The following is a 16,037-nucleotide window of genomic DNA, read 5'->3' on the forward strand; positions in this document are numbered from 1 at the left end:
CAGATGTTTGTCCTCCTGTTGTGGATGTGGGTCTATCTGTTTTGGATGGAGGTCTTGCAGATGTTGTTGTTGGTCCTGCCGTTATGGTTGCAGTTATTGTTTTGGCTACAACAGTAGAAGTGATAGGTCTTGCAGTTTTCATTGGTCCTACATTTGTTGTTGGTCCTGCAGTTTTGGTTGCAGGTTTTTCTGCAGAAGTTCTTGATCCTGCAGTTGCCAATGTTAGTTCAGCAGTTGTAGTTGTTGGTCCTACCGTTGTTCTTGGAATTTTTGCAGTGGTAGTTGTTGGTCCTGCAGTTTTTGATGTCAGTTCAGCAGTTGTCATTATTGGTCCTGTTGTTGTTTTGGGTCCTGCTTTAGTAGTTGTTGGTACAGCAGTTGATGTTGTTGGTACTGTAGTCATTTTTGTTATTCCTGCAGTTGTTGATTTCTGTACTGCAGCTGAAGTAAGTCCTGCTGAAGTAGTTCTGGGTCTTGCATTCGTTGTTATTGGTCCTGCAGTTGTCATTGTTCGTCCTGCTCTCGTTGTGGATGTGGCTCCTTCTGTTGTGGATGTAGATCCAGCAGATGTTGTTGTTGCTAATGCGGTTGTCACAAGTTCGGCAGTTGTTGTTTTTCGTCCTTTTGTTGATGGTCCTGCAGTGGTTTTTGTTAGTCCACCAGATGTCGTTATTGGTGCGGTTGTTGTTGTTGTGGGTGCTGATGTAGAAGTTGTTGGTTCTGAGGCTGTTGTTGTTTTTCCTTCAGTTTTGGTTTTTGGTACAGCAGTAGAAGGGATAGATCTTGCAGTTTTTGTTGGTCCTCCAGTTGTTGGTGGTACTGCAGTTGTGTTTGCAGGTTTTACTGCAAAAGTTATTGATACTGCAGTTGTCGATGTTAGTTCAGCAGTTGTACTTGTTGGTTCTGCCGTTGTTCTTGCAGTTTTCTCAGTCGTAGTTGTTGGTCCTGCAGTGGTTTTTGTTAGTCCACCAGTTGTTGTTGTTGTGGGTCCTGATGTAAAAGTTGTTGTTTCTGAGGCTGTTGTTGTTTTTCCTTCAGTTTTTGTTTTGGGTACAGCAGCAGAAGTGATAGGTCTTGCAGTTTTGGTTGGTCCTACAGTTGTTGTTGGTACTGCAGTTGTGGTTGCAGATTTTTCTGCAAAAGTTCTTGATCCTGCAGTTGTCGATGTTAGTCCAGTAGTTGTAGTTGTTGGACCTGTCGTTGTTCTTGGAGTTTTCGCAGTCGTAGTTGTTGGTCCTGCAGATGTTGATGTCAGTTCATCAGTTGTCTTTATTGGCCCTGTTGTTGTTTTGGGTTCTGCTTTAGTAGTTGTTGGTACAGCAGTTGATGTTGTTGGTACTGTCGTCATTTTTGTTATTCCTGCAGTTGTAGATTTCTGTACTGCAGCCGAAGTAAGTCCTGCTGAAGTAGTTCTGGGTCTTGCATTCATTGTTATTAGTCCTTCAGTTGTTTTTGTTCGTCTTGCTGTCGTTGTGGATGTGGCTCCTGCAGATGTTGTTGTTGCTACTGCGCTTGTCACAAGTTCGGCAGTTGTTGTTTTTCGTCCTTTGGTTGATGGTCCTGCATTGGTTTTTGCTAGTCCACCAGTTGTCGTTATTGGTCCGGTTGTTGTTGTTGTTGTTGGTCCTGATGTAGAAGCTGTTGGTTCTGAGGCTGATGTGGTTTTTCCTCCAGTTATTATTTTGTGTGCAACAGTTGAAGTGATAGTTCTTGCATTTTTTGTGGGTGATATAGTTGTTGTTGGTCCTGCAGTTGTTGTTGCAGGTTTTTCTGCAAAAGATGTTAATCCTGCAGTTGTCGATGTTAGTTCAGCAGTTGTAGTTGTTGGTCCTGCCGTTGTTCTTACAGTTTTCGCAGTCGTAGTTGTTGGTTCTGCAGTGGTTTTTGTTAGTCCACCAGTTGTTGTTGTTGTGGGTCCTGATGTAGAAGTTGTTGGTTCTGAGGCTGTTGTTGTTTTTCCTTCAGTTTTGGCTTTTGGTACAGCAGTAGAAGTGATAGATCTTGCAGTTTTTGTTGGTCCTCCAGTTGTTGGTGGTACTGCAGTTGTGTTTGCAGGTTTTACTGCAAAAGTTATTGATACTGCAGTTGTCGATGTTAGTTCAGCAGTTCCAGTTGTTGGACCTGCCGTTGTTCTTGGAGTTTTTGCAGTCGTAGTTCTTGGTCCTGCAGTGGTTGATGTCAGTTCAGCAGTTGTCTTTATTGGTCCTGTTGTTGTTTTGGGTCCTGCTTTAGTAGTTGTTGGTACAGCAGTTGATGTTGTTGGTACTGTAGTCATTTTTGTTATTCCTGCAGTTGTTGATTTCTGTACTGCAGCTGAATTAAGTCCTGCTGAAGTAGTTCTGGGTCTTGCATTCGTTGTTATTGGTCCTGCAGTTGTCATTCTTCGTCCTGCAGGTGTTAGTCTTCTCGTTGTGGATGTGGTTCCTTCTGTTGTGGATGTAGATCCTGCAGATGTTGTTGTTGCTACTGCGGTTGTCACAAGTTCGGCAGTTGTTGTTTTTCGTCCTTTTGTTGATGGTCCTGCAGTGGTTTTTGTTAGTCCACCAGTTGTCGTTATCGGTGCGGTTGTTGTTGTTGTGGATCCTGATGTAGAAGTTGTTGGTTCTGAGCCTGTTGTTGTTTTTCCTTCAGTTTTGGTTTTTGGTACAGCAGTAGAAGTGATAGATCTTGCAGTTTTTGTTGTTCCTCCAGTTGTTGTTGGTACTGCAGTTGTGGTTTCAGGTTTTACTGCAAAAGTTGTTGATACTGCAGTTGTCGATGTTAGTTCAGCAGTTCCAGTTGTTGGACCTGCCGTTGTTCTTGGAGTTTTCGCAGTCGTAGTTGTTGGTTCTGCAGTTCTTGATGTCAGTTCAGCAGTTGTCTTTATTGGTCCTGTTGTTGTTTTGGGCCCTGCTTTAGTAGTTGTTGGTACAGCAGTTGATGTTGTTGGTACTGTAGTCATTTTTGTTATTCCTGCAGTTGTTGATTTCTGTACAGCAGCTGAAGTAAGTCCTGCTGAAGTAGTTCTGGGTCTTGCATTCGTTGTTATTGGTCCTGCAGTTGTCATTGTTCGTCCTGCTATCGTTGTGGATGTGGCTCCTTCTGTTGTGGATGTAGATCCTACAGATGTTGTTGTTGCTACTGCGGTTGTCACTAGTTCGGCAGTTGTTGTTTTTCGTCCTTTCGTTGATGGACCTGCAGTGGTTTTTGTAAGTCCACCAGTTGTCGTTATTGGTCCGGTTTTTGTTGTTGTGGGTCCTGATGTAGAAGCTGTTGGTTCTGAGGCTGATGTTGTTTTTCCTTCAGTTATTGTTTTGTGTGCAACAGTTGAAGTGATAGGTCTTGCAGATTTGGTTGGTCCTATAGTTGTTGTTGGTCCTGCATTTGTCGATGTTAGTTCAGCAGTTGTAGTTCTTTGTTCTGCCGTTGTTCTTGCAGTTTTCGCAGTCGTAGTTGTTGGTCCTGCAGTGTTTTTTATTAGTCCACCAGTTGTTGTTGTTGTTGTGTTTTCCAATGTAGAAGTTGTTGTTGCTGAGGCTGTTGTTGATTTTCCTTCAGTTTTTGTTTTGGGTATAGCAGCAGAAGTGATAGGTCTTGCAGTTTTGGTTGGTCCTACAGTTGTTGTTGGTACTGCAGTTGTGGTTGCAGGTTTTTCTGCAAAAGTTGTTGATCCTGCAGTTGTCAATGTTAGTTCAGCAGTTCTAGTTGTTGGACCTGCCATTGTTCTTGGAGTTTTCGCAGTCGTAGTTGTTGGTCCTGCAGTTGTTGATGTCAGTTCAGCAGTTGTCGTTATTGGTCCTGTTGTTGTTTTGGGTCCTGCTTTAGTAGTTGTTACAGCAGTTGATGTTGTTGGTGCTGTAGTCGTTTTTGTTATTCCTGCAGTTGTTGATTTCTGTAGTGCAGTTGAAGTGAGTCCTGCTGTAGTAGTTCTGGGTCTTGCATTCGTTGCTATTGGTCCTGCATTTGTCATTGTTCGTCCTGCTCTCGTTGTGGATGTGGCTCCTTCTGTTGTGGATGTAGATCCTGCAGATATTGTTGTTGCTACTGCGGTTGTCACAAGTTCGGCAGTGGTTGTTTTTCGTCCTTTCGTTAATGGACCTGCAGTGGTTTTTGTTAGTCCACCAGTTGTCGTTATTGGTCCGGTTGTTGTTGTTGTGGGTCCTGATGTAGAAGCTGTTGGTTCTGAGGCTGATGTTGTTTTTCCTTCAGTTATTGTTTTGGGTACAACAGTATTAGTCATGGTTCTTTCAGTTTTTGTTGGTCCTACAGTTGTGGTTGGTCCTGCAGTTGTTTTTGGTCCTGCAGTTGTTGTTGCAGGTTTTTCTGCAAAAGATGTTGATCCTGCAGTTGTCGATGTTAGTTCAGCAGTTGTAGTTGTTGCGGGTCCCAATGTAGAAGTTGTTGGTTCTGAGGCTGTTGTTTTTCCTTCAGTTTTGGTTTTTGGTACAGCAGTAGAAGTGATAGATCTTGCAGTTTTTGTTGGTCCTCCAGTTGTTGTTGGTACTGCAGTTGTGGTTGCAGGTTTTACTTCAAAAGTTGTTGATACTGCAGTTGTCGATGTTAGTTCAGCAGTTGTAGTTGTTGGACATGCCGTGGTTCTTGGAGTTTTCGCAGTCGTAGTTGTTGGTCCTGCAGTTGTTGTCGGTTCAGCAGTTGTCTTCATTGGTCCTGTTGTTGTTTTGGGTCCTGCTTTAGTAGGTGTTGGTACTGTGGTCATTTTTGTTATTCCTGCAGTCGTTGATTTCTGTACTGCAGCTGAATTGGGTCCTGCTGAAGTAGTTCTGGGTCTTGCATTCGTTGTTATTGGTCCTGCAGTTGTCATTGTTTGTCCTGCTCTCGTTGATGATGTGGCTCCTTCTGTTGTGGATGTAGATCCTGCAGATGTTGTTGTTGCTACTGCGGTTGTCACAAGTTCGGCAGTTGTTGTTTTTCGTCCTTTTGTTGATGGTCCTGCAGTGGTTTTTGTTAGTCCACCAGTTGTCGTTATCGGTGCGGTTGTTGTTGTTGTGGATCCTGATGTAGAAGTTGTTGGTTCTGAGCCTGTTGTTGTTTTTCCTTCAGTTATTGTTTTGGGCACAACAGTAGAAGTGATAGGTCTTTCAGTTTTTGTTGGTCCTACAGTTGTTGTTGGTCCTGCAGTTGTTGTTGCAGGTTTTTCTGCAAACCTTGTTGATCCTGCAGTTGTTGACGTTGGTTCAACAGTTGTAGTTGTTGGTTCTGCCATTGTTCTTGCAGTTTTCGCATTCTTAGTTGTTGGTCCTGCAGTTGTTATTGGTCCTTCCGTTGTTCTTGCAGTTTTCGCAGTCGTAGTTGTTGGTCCTGCAGTGGATTTTCTTAGTCCACCAGATGTTGTTGTTGTGCGTCCTGATGTAGAAGTTGTTTGTTCTGAAGCTTTTGTAGTTTTTCCTTCAGTTTTTGTTTTGTGTACAGCAGCAGAAGTGATAGGTTTTGCAGTTTTTGTTGGTCCTACAGGTTTTGTTGGTACTGCAGTTGTGGTTGCAGGTTTTTCTGCAAAGGTTGTTGATCCTGCAGTTGTCGATGTTAGTTCAGCAGTTGTAGTCGTTGGTTCTGCCATTGTTCTTGCAGTTTTCGCATTCTTAGTTGTTGGTCCTGCAGTGGTTTTTGTTAGTCCACCAGTTGTTGTTGTTGTTGTGGGTCCTGATGTATAATTTGTTGTTTCTGAGGCTGCTGTTGTTTTTCCTTCAGTTTTTGTTTTGGGTACAACAATAGAAGTGATAGGTCTTGCAGTTTTGGTTGGTCCTGCAGTTGTTGTTGCAGGTTTTTCTGCAAAAGTTGTTGATCCTGCAGTTGTCGATGCTAGTTCAGCAGTTGTAGTTGTTGGTCCTGCCGTTGTTCTTGCAGTTTTCGCAGTCGTAGTTGTTGGTCCTGCAGTGGTTTTTCCGAGTCCACCAGTTGTTGTGGTGGGTCCTGATGTAAAAGTTGTTTGTTTTGAGGCTTTTGTTGTTTTTCCTTCAATTTTTGTTTTGTGTACCGCAGCAGAGGTGATAGGTCTTGCAGTTTTTGTTGGTCCTGCAGTTGTTGTTGGTCCTGCCGTTGTTCTTGCAGTTTTTGCAGCCGTAGTTGTTGTTCCTGCAGTGGTTTTTCTTAGTCCACCAGATGTTGTTGTTGTGGGTCCCGATGTAGAAGTTGTTTGTTCTGAAGCTTTTGTTGTTTTTCCTTCAGTTTTTGTTTTGTGTACAGCAGCAGTGATAGGTCTTGCTGTTTTTGTTGGTCCTACAGTTGTTGTTGGTACTGCAGTTGTGGTTGCACGTTTTTCTGCAAAGGTTGTTGATCCTGCAGTTGTCGATGTTAGTTCAGAAGTTGTAGTTGTTGGACCTGCCGTTGTTCCTGCACTTTTCGCAGTCGTAGTTGTTGGTCCTGCAGTGGTTTTTGTTAGTTCATCAGTTGTCGTTATTGGCCCTGTTGTTGTTTTGGGTTCTGCTTTAGTAGTTGTTGGTACAGCAGTTGATGTTGTTGGTACTGTCGTCATTTTTGTTATTCCTGCAGTTGTTGATTTCTGTACTGCAGCTGAAGTAAGTCCTGCTGAAGTAGTTCTGGGTCTTGCATTCGTTGTCATTGGTCCTGCAGTTGTCATTCTTCGTCCTGCAGGTGTTAGTCTTCTCGTTATGGATGTGGCTCCTTCTGTTGTGGATTTAGATCCTGCAGATGTTGTTGTTGCTACTGCGGTTGTCACAAGTTCGGCAGTTGTTGTTTTTCGTCCTTTTGTTGATGGACCTGCAGTGGTTTTTGTTAGTCCACCTGTTGTCGTTATTGGTGCGGTGGTTGGTCCTGCAGCGGTTGATGTCAGTTCAACAGTTGTCTTTATTGGTCCTGTTGTTGTTTTGGGTCCTGCTTTAGTAGTTGTTGGTACAGCAGTTGATGTTGTTGGTTTGGTAGTCATTTTTGTTATACCTGCAGTTGTGGATGTCTGTACTGCAGCTGAAGTGAGTCCTGCTGAAGTAGTTCTGGGTCTTGCATTCGTTTTTATTGGTCCTGCAATTGTCATTGCTCGTCCTGCTCTCGTTGTGGATGTTGCTCCTTCTGTTGTGGATGTAGATCCTGCAGATGTTGTTGCTACTGCAGTTGTCACAAGTTCGGCATTTGTTGTTTTTCGTCCTTTTGTTGACGGACCCGCAGTGGTTTTTGTTAGTCCACCAGTTGTCGTTATTGGTCTGGTTGTTGATGTTGTGGGTCCTAATGTAGAAGCTGTTGGTTCTGAGGCTGATGTTGTTTTTCCTTCATTTATTGTTTTGGGTACTACAGTAGAAGTGATAGGTCTTGCAGTTTTCATTGGTCCTACATTTGTTGTTGGTCCTGCAGTTGTGGTTGCAGGTTTTTCTGCAAAGGTTGTTGATCCTGCAGTTGTCGATGTTAGTTCAACAGTTGTAGTTGTTGGTCCTGCCGTTGTTCTTGCGGATTTCGCAGTCGTAGTTGTTGTTCCTGCAGTGGTTTTTGTTAGTTCAGCAGTTGTCTTTATTGGTCCTGTTGTTGTTTTGGGTTCTGCTTTAGTAGTTGTTGTTACAGCAGTTGATGTTGTTGGTACTGTAGTAGTTTTTGTTATTCCTGCCGTTGTTGGTTTCTGTAGTGCAGTTGAAGTGAGTCCTGCTGTAGTAGTTCTGGGTCTTGCATTTGTTGCTATTGGTGCTGCACTTGTCATTGTTCCTCCTGCAGGTGTTAGTCCTCTCCTTGTGGATGTGGCTCCTTCTTTTGTTGATGTAGATCCTGCAGATGTTGTTGCTACTGCAGTTGTCACAAGTTCGGCATTTGTTGTTGCTGGTTCTGCAGTTATTGATCCTGTAGATGTTGTTGGTCCTACAGTTTTTGCTTTGGTTCCTGCTGATTTATTAATTGTTTTTTTAGTTGTAGTCGTTGTTGATCCTCCGGATGGTTTTGTTGCGGGTCCTGGAGTTGTAGCTCTTGTTCCGGCAGTTGTTGATGTTGCTGTAACAGTTGGCGTTGTTTTTGATCCTACAGTTGTTATTGATCCTGCATTTGTTTGTCCTGCGGATGGTGTTGTTTGTTGAACTGTTGGCTTTGTTGGTCTGTCATTTGTTGTTGTTACTGCAGTTTTTGTGGGTCTTCCAGTAGTAGTTAATAGTCCTGCATTAGAAGTGGTAGGTCTGGCTGTTGTTGTTGGTCCTGCATTTGTTGTTGGTCGTGCAATCTTTGAATCTGTAGTTGTTGTTCTTGATCCAGCAGTTGTTTCTCTTAGTCCAGCATCTGTTGTACTTGGTTCTGCAGTTGGCAATGTTGGTCCTGCAGTAGTTGTTAAAGGTCCCCCCGTGGTACTTAATGGTCCTACGGTGGCAGCGGGAGGTCCTACTTTTTTTGTTGGTTCTGCAGTTTGCGTTGATGGTCCGGCAGTTTTTGCTGTGAGTAACTCACTAGTAGTTAATAGTCTTGCAGTAGCAGTGGTTGGTCCTGCAATTGTTGTTGGTCCTGCAGTTGTTGATGTTTCTGCAGTTGTAGCTCTTGTCCCAGCAATTGGAATTGTTTGTTCAGAAGTTGTCATTGTTGGTCCTGCAACTTTTTTTGTGGGTCTTGTAGGTATAGCTCTTGTTCCAGCAGCTGTCGTTGTCGTGGGCGTTATTGCTACTGCAGTTGTTGTTTTTGGCACTGTATTTGCGGGTGCTGCGGATGGTGTTGTTTGTTCAGCAGTTGGCGGTTTTTGTCCTGCAGTTTTTGATGTTGGTAATGCAGTTGTTTTTGTTGTGGGTCCCCCCTTAGAAGTTAATGGGCCTGCAGAGCCAGTGGTATGTTCTGCAGTTGTTGATGGTTCAACAGTTGTTGTTGGTCCTCCAGTGGTTGATGTTCCTGCAGTTGCTGTTGTAAGTCCAGTTGTAGCTCTTGATACATGAATTGTTAGTGGTTCAGGAATTGGCGTTGCAGTGGTTTGTTCCGGAATTGGCGTTGTCGGTCCTGTATCTGTTGTGGCTGACCCAGCAGTTGTCGATGTTGGTCTGGCAGTTATTGTTATTGGACCTGCTGTAGTACTTAATGTTCCTGCAGTTGTTGTTGCTGGTCCTGCAGTGGTTGGTTTTCCTAAAGTTGTTGTAGTTGCTCCTACCAAGGTAGGTCATGAAGAGGGAGGGATTTCATATTTAAGTCTATTATCTTGAGATGAATGAAACCTTTTAAAATACTTTTTACAACCCACCCATCTTGCTTTGCTAATGGAGTGTTTAAACTAGTAATTTATTTGAAATTATAATTGTACTGTTACAGTTACCTGCAGCAATAGTAGTAGTGTCTACATCGAGGAAGGTGAGTAGATCATCTATTGCGTCCTTCAATACCTGCACTGCACGGCTTTCAGTCGGAACAGCAGATTCTTTGTTGAAGATCAGCTTCATGTCCACAAAGACTGATCCCTTGCTAGAAAAGAAAAAATGAAAATGACGAAAGCACCAGAATAAGGATAATCAACTTTCAGAGCTTCTTTGCTTTTTTCATCGGTATCATATTGATTGGCAATCTTCTATGTTAAATAAATAAAGGTATTCATTGATAGATAAAGAGTATGAAAGTAATTAAATAAAACTGGGTTTACTCACGCAAAAAGTTATGCAATAAAATTGGTTGTACTTACGCAAAAGAGTTTATTGTACTCCGAGAATATGTTCCAGGAAAACTATGTTTGAAGCCATTGCTAACCTTTTATAAGAAATAAAATCATTAATATTCAATATGTTCCTTCTTTTTCATGTTAAAATGCAGGAAGATAATGTTTTTCATAATTCAAACTGAATTAAATCTTCATAACATTATCTCACCTCTGTTGTAACATTAGCAGTCAGCTCCTGACAGGCTGTTGAGCTTGAATCTAAGTAGTCTTCGATAAACGTACGTCTCATGCTGAATCTCAAATCAATAGTCCCTTCATTTTCTGTATGGGGATCAGCACTTTTCGTTGTTGACACTACAGTTGTCGATGATCCTGCTGTTGCTGTTGTGGTTCCTGCAGTTGTAGCTCCTGATCCAAGGATTGTAGTTGGTTCAGGATTTGGCGTTGTAGGTCCTGCAGTGGTTGTTGTTGGTCTTGCAGTTGTTGTTGTTGATCCAGCGGTAGTGGGTAATGTTGTTGTTGATGGTCCTGAACATGGTGTTGGTAAAACAGTTGTCATTATTGGTCCTGCAGTTGATTTTGTTGATTCAGAATTTGACGTTGTTTGTCCTGCAGTTTTTATTGGTCCTGCAGCCGTAGCTTTTGGACCATTAGCTGTTGTTGGTTCAGCAGTTGTTGCTATGGGAATCGTGATAATTGCTTTTGGTACAGCTGTAGTAATTGTCGGTCGTGCAGTCGTTGTTTTTGGCAATGCAGTCGTTGGTCCTGCAGTTGGTGTTGTTTTTTCAGCAGTTGTTGTTGTTGGTCCTACAGTTGTTATTGTTCCTCCAGTTGGAGCTCTTGGACCAGCATTTGTTGTTGGTCCTGCAGTTGTTGAAGAGGGACCCTTGATAGCAGTTCTCGGTCCTGCAGTCGTTGTTTTTGGCAATGCAGTCGTTGGTTCTGCAGTTGGTGTTGTTTTTTCAGCAGTTGGCGTTGTTGGTCCTGCAGTTGTTGATGTTGGTGCAGCAGTTGTTGGTCCCTCCATAGAAGTTAATGGTGCTGTTGTAGCAGTGGCAGGTACTGCAGTTGTTGGTTCAACGTTTCTTGTTGTTGGTTTTGTAATTGTTGTTGGTTCAGCAGTTGTCGCTGTTGGACCTGCAGTTTTTGTTGTTAGTTCTGCAGTTGTGGCTCTTGGTCCAGCAGTTGTTGTTCGTTCAGCAGTTTGCGTTGTTGGTCTTGCAGTTGTAATTGCTCCTGCAGTTGTTGTTGTGGGTCCCATGATACTAGTTAATGGTCCTGCAGTTGTTGTTGCTGGTTCTGCAGTTATTGATCCTGAGGACGATGTTGGTCCTACAGTTATTGCTTTGGGTCCTGCTGATGTAGGAATTGTTTTTTTAGTTGTAGTAGTTGTTTTGGGCACTGCAGTTGTTGATCCTCCGGATGGTGTTGTTGCGGGTCCTGAAGTTGTAGCTCTTGTTCCGGCAGTTGTTGATGTTGGTGCAACAGCTGGCGTTGTTGGTCCTGCAGTAGTTATTGAACCTGCAGTTGTTGATTTTGGCACTGCAGTTGTTTGTCCTGCTGAGGGTGTTGTTTGTTCAACCGTTGGTTTTGTTGGTCTTGCATATGTTGTTGTTACTGCAGTTGTTGTGGGTCTCCCAGTAGTAGTTAATAGTCCAACATTAGCAGCGGTAGGTCTTGCTGTTGTTTTTGGTTCTGCATTTGTTGTTGGTCGTGCAATCCTTGAATCTGTAGTTGTTGTTATTGATCCAGAAGTTGTTTCTCTTTGTCCAGCAACTCTGGTGCTTGGTTCTGCAGTTGGCAATGTTGGTCCTGCAGTAGTTGTTAAAGGTACCCCCGTAGTATTTAATGGTCCAACAGTGGTGCTTACAGTAGGTCCTTCTTTTTTTGTTGGTTCTGCAGTAGTCGTTGTTGGTCCTGCAGCTGTTGTTGTGAGTCCCGCAGTATAAGTTAATAGTCTTGCAGTAGCAGTGGTAGGTCCTGCAATTATTGTTGGTCCTGCAGTTGTTGACGTTTCTGCAGTTGTATCTCTTGTTCCAACAATTGAAATTGTTTGTTTCGAAGTTGTCGTTGTTGGTCCTGCAACTTCTTTTGTGGCTCTTGTTCCAGCAGCTGTCGTTGTCGTGGGCGTTATTGCTACTGCAGTTGTTGTTTTTGCCACTGTATTTGCGGGTGCTGCGGATGGTGTTGTTTGTTCAGCAGTTGGCGTTTTTTGTCCTGCAGTTTTTGATGTTGGTAATGCAGTTGTGGTGGGTCCCCCCTTAGAAGTTAATGGGCCTGCAGAGCCAGTGGTATGTTCTGCAGTTGTTGATGGTTCAACAGTTGTTGTTGGTCCTCCAGTGGTTGATGTTCCTGCAGTTGCTGTTGGAAGTCCTGCAGTTGTAGCTCTTGATCCATAAATTGTTAGTGGTTCAGGATTTGCCGTCGTAGTGGTTTGTTCTGGAGTTGATGTTGTCGGTCCTGCATCTGTTGTTTCTGACCCAGCAGTTGTCGATGTTGGTCTGGCAGTTAATGTTATTGGTCCCGCTGTAGTACTAAATGTTCCTGCAGTTGTTGTTAGTTCAGCATTTGCCGATGTTGGTCCTGCAGTTGTTGATGTTCCTGGAGTTGTACCTCTTGTTCCAGCAATTGTAGTTGTGGGTTCAGAAGTTATTGTTGATGGTCCTGCAGTTTTTGATGTTAGTCCTTCAGTTGTTGTTGGTCCCCCTGTATTAGTTAATGGTCCTGCAGTAGAAGTGGTAGGTTCTTCTTCGGTTGTTGGTTCTGCACTTGGTGCTGTTGGTCCTTCCATTGTTGTTGTGAGTACAGCAGTTGTAACTCTTGTTCGAGCAATTGTCCTTGTTGGTTCAATAGTTGGCGCTGTTGGTCCGGTAATTGTTATTGCTCCTCTAATTGTTGTTTTTGGCACTGCAGCAGTTGGTCCTGTGGATTGGGTTGTTTGTTGGGCAGTTGGCGTTGTTGATCCTGCAGTTGTTGTTCTTCCTTCAATTGTTGTGGGTCCTCCCGCATTAGTTAATGCTCCTGCAGAAGCAGTGGTATGTCCTTCTTTTGATGTTGGTTCTGCAGTTGGTGTTGTTGGTCCTGCAGTTTTTGTTGTGGGTCCCGAACTATTAGTTAATAGTGTTTCAGTAGCAGTGGTAGGTCCTGCAATTGTTGTTGGTTCAACAGTTGTTGTTGGTCCTGCAGTTGTGGATGTTCCTGTGGTTGTAGCTCTTGTTTCAGTAATTGTAGTTGTTGGTTCAGAGGGTCTCATTATTACTCCTGCAGTTGTTGTTTTTGGTGCAGCAGTAGTTGGTCCTGCGGATGGTGGTGTTTGTTCAGCAGTTGGCGTTGTTGGTCCTTCAGTTGTTATGGGTCCCCAGGTAGTAGTTAATGGTCCAGCAGTAGCAGTGTTGGGTTGTTCTTTTGTTGTTGGATCTGAAGTTGGTGTTTTTGGTCCTTCAGTTGTTGTTGTGAGTACTGCAGTTGTAGCTCCTGGTCGAGCAATTGTTCTTGTTGCTTCAACAGTTGGCATTGTTGGTCCAGCAATTGTTATTTCTCCTGCAGTTGTTGTTGTTGGCACAGCAGTAGTTGGTCCTGCGGATGGGGTTGTTTGTTGGGCAGTTGGCATTTTTGGTCCTGCAGTTGTTGTTATTCCTTCAGTTGTTGCTTTTTTTGGATCAGCAGTGGTCGATATTTGTGGTTGACTTGTAAGATCAGAAGTTTTCGTTGTTGGTACATTTGCTGCCGATTCTGGTTCAGCATTTGCCGTTGTCGGCCCCTCAGTCAGTGCTGCTTTTGCTGCAATTGTTGATCCTGCAGACGTTGTTGCTGATCCTGTAGTTGTCGTGGTTGGTCCTACCGTTGATGATGTTCCCGAAGTTTCTATTATGAGTCTTGCAGTAAACGTAATGGGTCCTACAGTTGATGATGTTCCAGCAGTTGTTCTTAATCCTGCAGTTGTTGGAAATTTGGCAGTTGTTGTTATTCGTCCAGTTGTTGAAGGTCTTGCAGTTGTTTTAATTAGTCCATCTGTTGTCGTTATTGGTCTGGTTGTTAATGTTGTGGGTCCTGATGTAGAAGCTGTTGGTTCTGAGGCTGATGTTGTTTTTCCTTCAATTATTGTTTTGGGTACAACAGTAGAAGTGATAGGTCTTGCAGTTTTTGCAGTTTTCGCAGTCGTAGCTGTTGGTCCTGCATTGATTTTTGTTAGTTCAGCAGTCGTCTTTATTGGTCCTGTTGTTGTTTTGGGTCCTGCTTTAGTAGTTGTTGGTACAGGAGTGGATGTTGTTGGTACTGTAGTCGTTTTTGTTATTCCTGCATTAGTTGGTTTCTGTACTGCAGTTGAAGTGAGTCCTGCAGAAGTAGTTCTGGGTCTTGCATTCGTTGTTATTGGTCCTGCAGTTGTCATTGTTCGTCCTGCAGGTGTTTGTCCTCTTGTTTTGGATTTTGCTCCTTCTGTTGTGGATGTAGATCCTGCAGACGTTGTTGTTGCTACTGCGGTTGTCAATAGTTCAGCAGTTGTTGTTTGTCGTCCATTTGTTGATGGTCCTGCAGTGGTTTTTGTTAGTCCACCAGTTGTTGTTGTCGTGGGTCCTGATGTAGAAGTGGTTTGTTCTGAGGCTTTTGTTGTTTTTCCTTCAGTTTTTGTTTTGTGTACAGCAGCAGAATTGATAGGTCTTGCAGTTTTTGTTGGTCCTACAGTTGCTGTTGGTACTGCAGTTGTAGTTGCAGGTTTTTCTGCAAAAGATGTTGATCCAGCAATTGTCGATGTTAGTTCAGCAGTTGTAGTTGTTGGTCCGGCTGTTGTTCTTGCAGTTTTAGCAGTCGTAGTAGTTGGTCCTGCAGGGGTTTTTCTCAGTCCACCAGTTGTTGTTGTTGTGGGTCCTGATGTTGAAGTTGTTGGTTCTGAGAATGTTGTTGTTTTTCCTTCAGTTTTTGTTTTTGGTACAGCAGTAGGAGAGATAGATCTTGCAGTTTTCGTTGGTCCTCCAGTTGTTGTTGGTACTGCAGTAGTGGTTGCAGGTTTTTCTGCAAAAGTTGTAGATCCTGCAGTTGTTCGTCCTGCAGGTGTTTGTCCTCTTGTTTTGGATTTTGCTCCTTCTGATGTGGATGTAGATCCTGCAGATGTTGTTGTTGCTACTGCGGTTGTCACAAGCTCTGCAGTTGTTGTTTTTCGTCCTTTTGTTGATGGTCCTGCAGTGGTTTTTGTTAGTCCACCAGTTGTTGTTGTTGTTGTGGGTCCTGTAGTAGAAGTTGTTGGTTCTGAGGCCATTGTTGTTTTTCCTTGACTTATTGTTTTGTGTGCAACAGTAGAAGTGATAGGCCTTGCAGTTTTTGTTGGTCCTACAGTTGTTGTTGGTCCTGCAGTTGTGGTTGCAGGTTTTTCTGCAAAAGTTGTTGATCCTGCAGTTGTCGATGTTAGTTCAGCAGTTGTAGTTGTTGGACCTGCCGTTGCTCTTGAAGTTTTCGCAGTCGTAGTTGTTGGTCCTGCAGTGGTTTTTGTTAGTAAATTGGTTGTCTTTATTGGTCCTGTTGTTGTTTTGGGTTCTGCTTTAGTAGTTGTTGGAACAGCAGTTGATGTTGTTGGTACTGTAGTCGTTTTTGTTATTCCTGCAGTTCTAGGTTTCTGTACTGCAGCTGAAGTGAGTCCTGCTGAAGTAGATCTGGGTCTTGCATTCGTTGTTATTGGTCCTGCAGTTGTCATTGGTCGTCCTGCTCTCGTTGTGGATGTGGCGCCTTCTGTTGTGGATGTAGATCCTGCAGATGTTTTTGTTGCTACTGCGGTTGTCACAAGTTCTGCAGTTGTTGTTTTTCGTCCTTTTGCTGATGGTCCTGCAATGGTTTTTGTTAGTCCACCAGTTGTTGTTGTTGTTGTGGGACCTGATGTAGAAGTTGTTGGTTCTGCGGCTGTTGTTGTTTTTACTTCAGTTTTTGTTTTGTGTACTGCAGTAGAAGTGATAGTTCTTGCAGTTTTTGTCAGTCCTACAGTTGCTGTTGGTACTGCAGTTGTAGTTGCAGGTTTTTCTGCAAAAGATGTTGATCCAGCAATTGTCGATGTTAGTTCAGCAGTTGTAGTTGTTGGTCCGGCAGTTGTTCTTGCAGTTTTAGCAGTGGTAGTAGTTGGTCCTGCAGGGGTTTTTCTCAGTCCACCAGTTGTTGTTGTTGTGGGTCCTGATGTTGAAGTTGTTGGTTCTGAGAATGTTGTTGTTTTTCCTTCAGTTTTTGTTTTTGGTACAGCAGTAGGAGAGATAGATCTTGCAGTTTTCGTTGGTCCTCCAGTTGTTATTGGTACTGCAGTAGTGGTTGCAGGTTTTTCTGCAAAAGTTGTAGATCCTGCAGTTGTTCGTCCTGCAGGTGTTTGTCCTCTTGTTTTGGAATTTGCTCCTTCTAATGTGGATGTAGATCCTGCAGATGTTGTTGTTGCTACTGCGGTTGTCACAAGTTCTGCAGTTGTTGTTTTTCGTCCTTTTGTTGATGGTCCTGCAGTGGTTTTTGTTAGTCCACCAGTTGT

The 16,037-nt window shown here is 43.4% G+C and overlaps 2 protein-coding genes across 2 annotated transcripts; both read right to left on the bottom strand.

Annotated features, from left to right (window-relative positions):
- Positions 1–2,755: 2,755 nt before the first annotated feature.
- Positions 2,756–6,352, bottom strand: LOC115540289 (probable beta-glucosidase btgE; the record flags this gene model as incomplete). The annotated part of the gene is made up of 3 exons (XM_030351444.1): positions 2,756–2,812; positions 2,975–3,202; positions 6,302–6,352. Coding segments are annotated over 3 exons (336 nt in total), but the record flags the coding sequence as incomplete, so codon positions are not given.
- Positions 6,353–8,849: 2,497 nt separating this feature from the next.
- On the bottom strand, positions 8,850–13,118 carry LOC115540290 (mucin-5AC-like). The gene is made up of 3 exons (XM_030351446.1): positions 9,753–13,118; positions 9,276–9,310; positions 8,850–9,042 (listed from the first exon to the last, which is right to left on the bottom strand). Exons 1-3 carry the CDS (start codon positions 13,056–13,058, stop codon positions 8,850–8,852), a joined length of 3,534 nt encoding a protein of 1,177 aa, XP_030207306.1. The 5' UTR covers positions 13,059–13,118.
- Between the last annotated feature and the right edge of the window lie 2,919 nt (positions 13,119–16,037).

The sequence above is a fragment of the Gadus morhua genome, chromosome 3, assembly GCF_902167405.1.
Source record: "Gadus morhua chromosome 3, gadMor3.0, whole genome shotgun sequence".
NCBI lineage: Eukaryota > Metazoa > Chordata > Actinopteri > Gadiformes > Gadidae > Gadus > Gadus morhua.